We start from the raw sequence: 12029 nt of genomic DNA, 5'->3' as shown, positions 1-12029 counted from the left end.
TAGAGAGAGTTTGTGTACCCCTGACGTTGAACTGCTCTCTGTCTCTCTGCGGCCAGTGTATCTGCCGAGGGAGTTCCCACAGATATTTATAACAGTCGTTTATATACATCCAAAAGCTAATGAGGCTAGCGCCTGTGAGCAGATTCTCAGGGTTGTACAGAAACTACAACTAATCTCCCCTGACGCACCAAATCTCATCCTTGGTGACATGAACCATGTGTCCCTGAAAAAGACTCTCAGAGACTTCCATCAATATGTAACATGTCCGACTAGGTCCAACAAAACCTTAGACATGTGTTTTGGTAATGTCAAGGACACATAAAAATCTGTACCCCTCCCGCCCCTGGGGGCTTCCGATCATAACTGTGTGCACCTTTTTCCCGTTTACCGCACTGCTCTAAAACGTGGTAAAGTGCAGAGCATCCGCATTAAGAACTGGAATGATAACAACGCCTGTGAGACCCTCCGGGGCCTCTTTGAGAGCACAGACTGGGACATGTTCTCTGAGTCCTCTGCCGACATCAATGAACTGACGGATGTTGTTACTAGCTGGTCTTTGTATTGTGAGAACATTGTTATTCCTGAGAAAACCATCAAAGTGTACCCAAACTCTAAACCATGGGTATCTAACTCCCTTGGATCTCTTTTGCAGGAGAAGAATAAGGCCTTTAAGGAGGGAAACACAGTAGAACTGAGAAGTATACAAAAATAAATTAAAAGAGAGGTATGGGCTAGTAAAAAGATCTACAAGGAAAAAATCGAGAGCCAACTTAGAGCAAATAACCTGGGCTCTGCCTGGGTTGGTATGAAAACCATAATAGGGCTGAAAGAAAATGGCAGGAAAAAGGTCATATTAGCCAATTACAACTGTGACCAGCAACTGGCTCAGAGCCTCAATGATTTCTATGTTAGATTCGACACCTATGATTTCAGCGGAAATCACTCTGAGATCAGGAATAGACTTCTGTCTGCCCCCCCCCCTCAAGATCTTTCTTTGACGAGCAGGATGTGATCAACTGCTTCAAAAAATGCAACCCTCGTAAAAGTTCAGGCCCGGACCACATCGGTGGCCGCTTACTAAATACCTGTGCTGAACAATTAGGTCCCATTTTTTATTATATTTTTAAACTATCTCTTAGCCAGCAGAGAGTACCCTCCCTTTGGAAACGGTCCACTGTTGTACCCGTAGCCAAGAACAGCAAACCTAAAACACTTAACGATTTCAGACCCGTGGCTCTTACTTCCCTGGTCATGAAACAGTTCGAGAGGCTCATCAAGTCAGAGCTTGTGGCTAAAACTGAGAGCCTTCTAGACCCTTTTCAGTTTGCTTTTAGGGAAAGCCAGGACGCAACTGCCACTCTTCTCAACCTAGTTCTTAAGCATCTCGAGGGCAGTAAAAAGCATGCCAGGTTGCTTTTTGTTGATTTCTCTTCAGCGTTCAATACGATCCAGCCCCATGTTCTGGCTGAGAAATTAATGAACACCTTCAGGGTAGACCCATGCCTGGTGGGCTGGATCCTTGACTTCCTAACTAACAGATCCCAATGTGTAAGAGTGAATGAGACAATGTCTAGCCTTTTGTCCACTTCCACTGGTTCGCCACACACTGTGTTCTTTCCGCTTTCTTGTTTATTTTGTACACGGATGACTGTCGCAGTAATCACGACAACCGTTTTATCATAAAATACGCGGATGACTCAGTCATTGTCAGCCTTCTAGACAATGACGAGGTCGGACATGGTCAGGTCACAAAGGACTTCTTGTCCTGCTGTAGTGACGCGTTCCTTGAATTGAACATCTCAAAAACAAAAGAGCTCTGTATTGACTTCAGACGTGGTCCCCATCCCACCCAGAACACTGATATCTGTGGCCAGCCGGTGGAAATCGTACCCAGTTACAAATACCTGGGCACGATTATTGACAGCAAACTGAAATTTGATGTAAACACTGACATGCTGTGTAAGAAGGGACAGCAACGCCCTTTCTGCCTAAGGAAATTAGCCAGATTTAATGTTAACAGAAACTTGATGAAACTGTTTTACAGTGCCTATGTACACTCTGTTATCTCCTTCTCTATCATCTGTTGGTATGGTAACCTCGCCATTAAGGATAAAAATTCTTTAGGAAGGATAGTGAAAACTGCCTCCAAAATCACTGGCATCCAACTGGAGAGCCTCGACCCCTTCTATAGCAGACAACTGCTCTTGAAGACCATGTCCATTCGACAAGATAGTGCACACCCACTCGAGCCAGAGTATAGGCTGTTGCCATCTGGCCGTCGTCTGAGTGCCCCTGGTGTCAAAAACAATAGATACAAGCACTCATTTGTTCCTGCCTCAATTCGGGCAATCAATGTTGCCAGGGACCGATAGAGGATAATGTTACTGATGGTGATGGTGATGATGAAACAAGCACTTTATGCAGGCACCTTGTATTTCTGAATGTAGCCCTTTATTTATCTTATCTCTTGCACTTTACTGTGATGATGATGATGATGATGATGATGATGAAACAAGCACTTTATCTCTTTATCTCTGGCACTTTACTGTGATGATGATGATGATGATGAAACAAGCACTTTATGCCGGCACTTTATAATTCCTTTTTTATCTCTTGTGATGATGATGATGATGATGATGAAACAAGCACTTTATCTCTTTATCTCTTGCACTTTACTGTGATGATGATGATGATGATGATGATGAAACAAGCACTTTATGCCGGCACTTTATAATTCCTTTTTTATCTCTTGCACTAGATGCGCCCAGACCTATGTTTTTATGCTATGGTGTTTCATGTCTGCTGTTGTCCTGTACTGTCTGAATGTTTTAAACCCAATTGCCCTTCTGGGACATTAATAAACTTGAACCTTGAAGAATAATTTTCATAAAACTGAAATATTAATTGGCTCATGGAGGCTTATTTTTTCACGTACAAACTTCTCTCCAAAATGGATTTTAGATATTGGTCCATGCGTAAAACGTTTTGTGCAGATTGCTCAAAAACAAATTGGAGGAGTTTGAATAGAACAGTTTTTTATATAATTAAAAATGGCAGAAGATCTAAGGGTCAGAGGTCATAGATTACAGTGGCAAATGTGTTCCTCATAAGGAGACGCATACATGTAATGAGGTTTCATGGCTGTATGTCAACATAACACTTCACGAGCTATGCCTGTTCAAAGTTTGTGTTTTTCAATTGATTGCTATAGAGCCACTCTTTGGCCAATGGTTGTGAGTGTCATGTTTTCGGCGTTTGGCATAGCCCTCTACCATATTGACAAGTTTCGTAAAAACCTACTGCACTTTAAAACCAGAACAGCAAAAAACGGCAGAAGAAAAACAAAACAAAAGGATGCCTACGCTCTGCTTGCTTGGCCCTCTAATAATAAAATAAGAATAAATAGCAACAAAAAATATAATAATAATGGCCATAGCTGAGTCTGACGCTCCTTTTGTCTTCTGGCTAACAGTTTCACCAAATGTCCAACCCCACTGTAAGGAGGACTAGAGAATAAGTCTCTGAAAAGTGAGTAGGGAGAACAAAGAAGGACACCGAGGGGAGAGGTGTGAGGCCTGCTAGGCCGACCTGCTAGACCGGCATGTTGGTATGCTCTAATCTTATAATAAGACCCTTGCACTGGCGCACAGATTCAGTAGTGAAAATAGCTGTATATCTATAAACTCACGTGTCGCAATGCGCCGCGTTGTGAGCTTGTAGATCTGCTACTTTCACTATTTCTTAGTTTGTCCCTTTATTATTGTTATAATTATAATTATTTTTTTTTGCATTTAAAAAATATATATATATTTCTAAATATTAATATTAATGTCTTAAGAGAATTATAATGCAACATACCTAAAAGTCAGGTTCAGAACCGAGACAGAAAACATTGAAGTGTGGAGGATTAGGATTGTTGTTAGCTCGTTAAAGTGGCTGAGGTGTGAGGGAAAAAAAGAGTGAAGCCTAAGGCATCTTCATCTCAACAGATGTGTTTCTGCAGCGAGCTTCGCTCCCAAATGACCAAATGTGGCAGCTCCACAAACTTACAAACTAAACCAATTACCCCAGGCATAAGATACTTATCAACAGGCCATTTAAGCCACAAGGTTTATGAATTACGCTATACAATAACACAAACGAAATCACATCACTTATTCAGCCATTCTGTTTTGGTCCAGACAGATGCTCATTTCCCCTACAATGATGTGACATGTACAGTAAAATAATACATACTGGATAGAGCATTTGATGACTATTGAATTGAATAGTTTATTGCACAGCTTTATTGATAGAATCTGTCAATTCAAATGGTAAACATGTGCCATGTACAGCTCAGACAAACATGAACTGGCCTTTTGCATGGGAGTCATCCAACATCACATCATATTCTGTGCAAATACATCATGCTTTAATATCACAGGCCTGTGGGCCGTGAGAGATGACAGAATGAGCTTCATGGAATAGTGTATAGATGGAGATGAATGAGATTTGATAAAACAGGTCAAAATAGATCCACCAGTATGTATAAGAGCAGAGAAACCCCCAAATAATCTTTTTTTTAAAGTTTTTTTTTAAACTTATATAAGATGACTTTTCGTCAAGTGAGATTATCTTAGGGTCATTTTTTGACCTGGTAGTTATGTAAATCACAGTCACAGAGTCAGTTACACACGTACAAAAAACATGCATGCACGCACACGCACAAATGTATAAATATTGAATCAAACAACTTGTTACATTTCTGGGGGTGTACACAAAAGTCAATGTAGATGTGAAATTGACCCCAGAAGTGTTTTATAGTGCAATTGCCCTTTAATGAGAGTCAATTCATGTGAAACTGCTGCCCCTTAACTGCATAGGGTCCAGTCACAGACCCCCTGCTACTGTCATTTGTTCGTGGAGACAAAGCAACAGCTGATTCTATGCAACAATGGTTCTTCAAAGTGGGGTCCGGGGGTTCTTATGGGTGTTCCAGGGGGTCGCGGGCAAAATGTGTTAATATAGCATAAAAATCTGTTTGACCACTTTATGGGTGTTTGAAAACAACTGATCTACAAGCTTTGCGTGTTGTGAGCTTGTAGATCGGCTATGTTTAGAGAATCTTGAAAGGATGAGAGAAATGTTGAATATTGTAAACATTTTAACAACAAAAATATTGTAAGGGTCTTACTGGCACATGTGGGTCAGCGGTCAAATACATTTTAATTTGGGGGTCCTTGACATGAAAATGTTTGAGAACCACTTCTGTACAAGGACTACAGTCCAAACCTCTGCCTAATAGTGTATAATGTGCTTGAGGTTATGAGTATAAATGTTTAAATTTGATGTTTGGTTTCATACAAAAATGGTTCTTAATATTGGAATCAAGTAGGTCTAACTCTGTTCTGTTCTGTTCTTGCCCTGCCTTCCTCCAAAGCATTGTCATTGTCCCAGACGGACAAGAAGGAAACCGGTTTATTCAGTTTACCTAACCCTGTCATCTCCAGGGGCTGCCCAATGCGACAGCCTATTATTCTGAGGTTCCGATAATCCGTTTTTTTTAAAAGGTTTGTGTGAGGTTAGGGTTGGGTTGGGTTGGGCTCAGTTACAATGCACACTGTAGGACCAATGGCGCTTCGGAACAATGGCTGTCGGAGTAATGGCATGGGAACTCCTCCCCTCCTCCCTCTCCTGTGAGAGGAAGACAAAACACATACTCTTTATTTTAAAGAGTATGTCTAGGGGGGGCATGTGCAACATGGATGGTCGGCATGTGCACATATCAGCTAGTAGTGTTTTGAAAGGGTAGGTTTGTCAATTTCAACCATACAATCAGGGCGTACCCATTTGTCTGACAGCCCATTTTTCTGAGACTCCTATAGTCCGAAAAATGAGTGTAAGGTTAGAGTTAGGGTTGGGGTTATAGGCTTACAGTAGTAATAATGTGTGCGGTCCAACCAGTGGTGGTTTGGAATAAAGAGCTGCCGGTCATATAGGTCGCCTATTACTGTACATGCCTGTAGTACTTAACTTAACTTAAGGGAAGGTAAGCAACTTTTTGCTATATGATAGATATAGATAATACACATTTACATCTCTGACTAGATTATTGCTTTTAGTTTAAGCTGGTAGAAAACAAAATCTACTTCTAGCAAGGTTATCAACAAAATAACAAATTGTATACTTATTGTTGTAAAATACTCAGAAACTGTTCTGTCACTGGATTTATGTTTCTATGACTTGGTGGTGTTTCTACCCATGATGGACTTCTTTGTGTTTTTCTCAGGCTTCAAAAGGATTATATAACACTTTGGTCCAAACAATGCCACCAAAATGCCAAAACTAGACGCTAAGATAGCAAATATCTCCACTGCATCTGCATATTTTCCTGGAGAGCTGATATATGCTGGGATGAAGGCTATCCACACGGCACAGAAGATCAACATGCTGAAAGTGATTAACTTTGCTTCATTGAAGTTGTCAGGAAGATTCCTAGCCATGAATGCTAGGAGGAAGCTAAGGAGTGCGAGTAAACCAATATAACCTAACAACACTGCAAAACCAACTGTTGATCCCACTTCACATTCATATACTATCTTATCACTGTGGTATTGTGTGTTTTTATGAGGAGTTGGTGAGGCAGACAGGAGCCAGGCTGCGCAGATAATTGCCTGGATGAAAGTAAGAACCAGAACTGTTCCTCTCTGCTGCATGGAACCAAACCACTTCAGAATGTCTGCACCTCCAGGCTTGGATGCCCTGAACACAGCCAACACCACCATAGTCTTTACCAGGATACACGAGATACACAGCACAAAGCTGATCCCAAATGCTGCATGCCTCAGCTGACAAGTCCAGAGCCTGGGACGGCCAATGAACAGAAGTGAACACAAAAAACATAGTTTGAGTGATAACAAGAGAAGGAAACTGAGTTCTGAATTGTTGGCGCGTACCATGGGTGTGCTTTGATGATAGATGAAGATTCCCAGGGCAATGGCACAGATAAGTGTGCCTAACAATGAGATGGTTGTCAAGGAGATACCCAGGGCCTCATGATACGAGAGGAACTCCATGATCTTGGGGACACAGTTGTCACGCCGGGGATTGGACCAGAAGTCCTCTGGACAACTGGTGCACTCTGTAGAGTCTAACAAAAAGGGCAAGATTAAAAGGACAGATAAGCACAGTATCATTCTAAAGACAACCTACTGTACGTATAGCTACATTGTGTCAATCTACCAGTCTTATTGCTGATCTCTCCCTCAGAACAAGCAATGCAGTCAAAGCAGCAGACAGGTTCCCCTTTCCTTCTGGACGCACGGGTTCCAGGGGAACAGCTCTCACTGCACACTGACCTAGGAGGCTATATGGAGGAAAGTAACTATATGATCAAACTCAGCATAAACTAAATTACAGTCACATCATGAGCTCGACATTAGTTAGAAAGCTGTGACCTTTTTGGATTCAAAGTTCCAGATGATTCTGTCTTCATCAAGGATGAGTTCTTCACCTGCAGAAGCTGACTTCTTGAACACACCTACTGCGAGAACCTCTGTGCTTCCATCGGGGAGCCACACCCAGTTTATGACATCAAAGATTGGTAAGGGATCGCCATTCTCATCAAAAGATACTTCATCGCCAAATTCCATAGTGAAGTTAATCTTGTCCAGGTAATGCACAAGCTAGAGCAAAATTATGAAGAGCAAGATACTTTTACTTACTGTACATATGTAGCCTGTAATGTAATCAAATGACAGGGACCTTTGTTGTATTAACTTCAACAAATCAGTATATTTATGATTATATTGATTCCAATTCTGATTCTGGTTCTGAATTTGATTCCTCGTTTCCCTGTTTCCTTTCCAAAATGGTAAAAAATTAAAAAGAGTAAAAAAGTTAACCCTTAAAAATGTATGAACTGAAGTAAATACCTGTGCATGTTAGTAGTACCGAGATAGAGCCAATGCCAAAACCTGATGTCCTTATACTGGTGCTTAAATTAATCAAATGAACCTCTACGTCCTCCCAGTGGGGGCTCCTCAGTGGCAGGTGAGTCAGTACGACACAACAGAAGTGACAACAAACAGCAATGTGTGTGGGGAGGAGAGTTAAGAGTAAGGTTGGGTTTAGGCATTGTTTTTGTGAGGTTAAGGTTCTGTTTAGGCATAGTATTTGTGAGGTTAAGGACCCTTAAAGTAACCGCACGTTCATTTACAGCACCTCGTGACCTGCACCTGTCAACACCATGGATTGTGATTAGAATAATGAGTGGACATGACATCGAGCTGAAAGAGAGTCATTTGCTGTGCGGCGTTCTCTCAAGCCTAGTTCAGACCAATGATTTGTGAAGCGGCAAACCGGTTTTCGGAACGTTGCAGGCAAAAATGAAAATGCAGTGTGGTTTGTATCACCGTATTGCAGGTTAGGATGCCGGGTGATTGAGTTGCAAGAGATATAACTTGTGGAATAGCAAGCTGCAACACATTCCTGATCACACAAACACGTTGCTCACCCTAATCTGTCCATCACTGTATGTTCTCTCTCTCTCCCTGGCTGTAAGAAGGTAGGGGGAGAGAGAGAGAGAGAGAGAGAGAGAGAGAGAGAGAGAGAGAGAGAGAGAGAAAGGTAATGGAGTGCATATTTATTTAATATTTCTATATAGGAGTATACAATTGATGTGCTATGGAAAAGATACGCTCAATCTCCACTCTTCCCCTGAATGCGGACTGTCCATTTTAGAATGTTCCAAACAACATTCTATTGCAAGTTTAAATACAGCATGTTGCACCACATCAAGAATCATTGTCCTGAACTAGGCTTTAGTGTGTGACACACATCAGCCAGTGCTAGCAATGTGGTACAAAGGACCACAATGGAAATAATCTTCCAAGCTTTTTTTCACCTTTTATCCTTTTGACAGTTATGTGCAAATATGTTCACACACACATATATCATACAGAAAACAAACTGAAGAGTGACTCTGTTGTGTTGATGTGTGTCAGTAGCACTGACAGTTCCTGAGAGATAGCTATACGAGCGTGTAATCTAATAATGAATGGTTGTTTGCTGTGTTTTAGATTTGGCTTCTACTTGGAACTGCATTTCGGTACGGGACCCTAATAACTACACTCTTGCAGTATTGACAACACAATTCACAGGCATTTACAATAACATTCACCTTCTGGCCATTAGAAAAGCAGGGCATCATGTTTTCTTTTTCAGCATGAAAGAAACAGCCTTCTGTGTCCCAACGTGCATCCACCACAACATAATAAGGTAGATGCCCCCTCCCCCCAAAGGCTTCTTTCTAACTGTGTTACTGCTTAAAGGCATACTAGGTAACGTTTTCAACAAAACTAAAGTTAAATTGTATATCTTTTGTGAGTGGCAAAAGTTTCACAACACCCACTCCATGAATTTCACCCCCGGAAGCCTTTTATTTATATATTTTCTATTGAACGTGGACTGGGGGGACTTTCCCGGGGAAATGACGTCATCTGGCCGGAAAACGGAGGTGGAAATGCACTGGTTTCCTGTTTGGCCAGGAACTACCGCAACGGTTTCCTGTTTGGCCAGGAACTATCGCGCTAATAACAATAAGGAACCTCACGCTGATTTTAAGAGAATGTAGGATTGGAAGATCGAAAAAGAACAGAAAAAGAAAGCACAGCTCATGGTAACTAATGCTCCACTGGCTAAGAGAAACGATCCGTAGATAGTATAAAACAATTAAAAGATCGCTTTTTGAAACGCTTCCGGTGAAAAACGAATGGAATTCTGGGTAATCGAGGACCACGGAAATTGTATGCAGTGACGGTAGTGACCAGCAGAGGTTGCTAAAAATCGTTAGTTGTGAATTTGCATTGTACAACTTTAACCCAATAAAACCAGGAAAGCATCTGTGTCATTTTAGATTTTAGCTATATATTATATATATATATTTTTTAATAAAAAAAAATCTGAAAACGTGTACGTTTTTTTTTGTAAATTAATGCCCTACTACATCATACTGCAGCGTCACATAATGCATCAAAAGTACACTGTGCATTAATGTCACACCTGCCACGGCTTTAATGTCTGAAAAGTGGCACAGCTGTGCCCAATCAAAGGCCCTCTTCCTGGCACACATTGCAACATGTCATGGAGGGCATGGGCCAGAGCATACACAGCCTTGTATACATTATATTCTGGTCTGAGGTCAGACACGTCCAAAAGTGTAGTTTCTGCTGTTGCCAGGTCCTCTTGTCCAGTACACACCCTTCCACCAGCATCCACCCACTCTAACGGAAGGGGTGCAAATTTACACTGAAATGTTTGCTCCCAAAACTGCCTCACCTGAAGAAATACAATGAAGACTTGAGTCTTTATTGATTTATTTTACTTTCACACTTCTGTGTGAATGTACGCATGAAACAAACATCATTTTGACAAAATAAATAACTAAATAATAATAATAATAATAATTTCAGCTGAAATGATGTAAAAGAAAATTAGATGTCAGTTTGACATTGCAGCTTAAATACTAAATTAAACAAAAGACTCACTAAGGTATTTTCATGGCTGCTGTCAGGATCGTTTTCAGGATGCACTTTTGACAAGAAGTCCTTGAGACCTGGTATCTCTCCACGATGGATGGCAAGACCCAGGGTGCCTCCTAGTGACGGGGTGAAGTGAGGATTCTGGAGTCCGATGTAAGCTGTCCAAGGCTCATTTGTTATCCACTGCAGACCTGTTAGATTCTGCTTTACCACCTGTCGATTGCGTTTGAAAGGAAATTTAAAGGCAAACGAGAACAGCTATATCCACTGTCCTATACTGTAGTTAATATCAAGACAATCATATCTTTTTAACAATATAACAATTTATCATACCAGTGATATGGTGTGATTAATTGTTTTCTTTTTTTGCAGTTAAGTATTGAGATAAAAAGGCATGAATTGCATTGCAATGAAAAACAAAGTACTTGCACTTAAATGTCAGCCTATTTTTTAATTCAAGCATGCCTTAAAAAATCAAGAATCATTTCAGAATCCACATTAATCCTTAAATTAACATGAAACAATTAAAACCCTAACCTCCTTCATGAGATTAACCAAATAGCTCCCATATACAATTAGAATGACCACACGAGCTGTGGATGTCTTCATCACAGAGACAATCCTCTGAAGTTCCGATTGCTCGTGGTCCCAGGGCAGCACCTCCAAATAAGCCAGACAACCCAAACCGGACTGGGCCAGGTCTGTCTGGAAGATCCGGGCATAATCGTGGCCATAGTCGTTATCCATAAACAGAAATCCTACCCAAGTCCACTCAAATCGCCTCATAATCTGGAGTATAGCTCGCGCCTGATTGGATCAAGAATGGAGGGATATGTGATTTGGTTAGATTATTCACAATCCATGAATCTCCTACACATTATTACACAATGAAAAGGTCTAATAATTCTCTTCTGACACTGTCCACAAAGACCTTCAGCTCCAGCAGTAATACACAAGCAAATAAGAGGTGATATACAATATTGCACAATTGCACTCATTAGCAGTGGTGTAAAGTAAATAAGTACATTTACTCAAGTACTGTAGGCCTACTTAAGTACAATTTTGAGGTATTTTTACTTTATTGGAGTATTTCTGTATTTTCTGTACTTTTACTTCTACTCCATTACATCTCAGAGGCAAATATTGTACTTTCACTCCCCTATTATTATTTGAAAACTTTAGTTACTAGTACTTTGTAGATTTTGATACTAACTACTTCAGCCCGATATACATTTCGGCCATTTGAAAATAGCCGATCTACAAGCTCACAATGCGTCGCATCGCAACGCATTGTGAGCTTGTAGATCTGCTAGTTTCAAAATATTTGTATACATTTGAAAACTTGAAATGGGACATTTTGCATAATGAGTACTTTTACTTTTGGTACTTTAAGTACATTTTGATGCCAATACTTTTATACTTTTACTCAGGTACATTTTGAATTGCAGACTTTTACTTGTATTTCTACATTGCAGTATTGATACTTTTCTTAAGTAAAAAAAAAAAAAA

At 40.6% G+C, this 12029-nt stretch overlaps 1 protein-coding gene across 1 annotated transcript; it reads right to left on the bottom strand.

Moving 5' to 3' along the window:
* Nucleotides 1-6215: 6215 nt before the first annotated feature.
* On the bottom strand, nucleotides 6216-11267 carry LOC308078782 (extracellular calcium-sensing receptor-like; the record flags this gene model as incomplete). The annotated part of the gene is made up of 5 exons (XM_080420134.1): nucleotides 6216-7129; nucleotides 7222-7345; nucleotides 7437-7664; nucleotides 10527-10733; nucleotides 11058-11267. 5 exons carry the CDS (start codon nucleotides 11265-11267, stop codon nucleotides 6216-6218), a joined length of 1683 nt encoding a protein of 560 aa, XP_080276260.1.
* Between the last annotated feature and the right edge of the window lie 762 nt (nucleotides 11268-12029).

Source organism: Gymnoscopelus braueri (assembly GCF_963280865.1).
Source record: "Gymnoscopelus braueri genome assembly, chromosome: 22".
Taxonomy (NCBI): domain Eukaryota; kingdom Metazoa; phylum Chordata; class Actinopteri; order Myctophiformes; family Myctophidae; genus Gymnoscopelus; species Gymnoscopelus braueri.
Note: the sequence above shows the minus strand (reverse complement) of the source record. Positions and strands in the feature narration are given on the sequence as shown.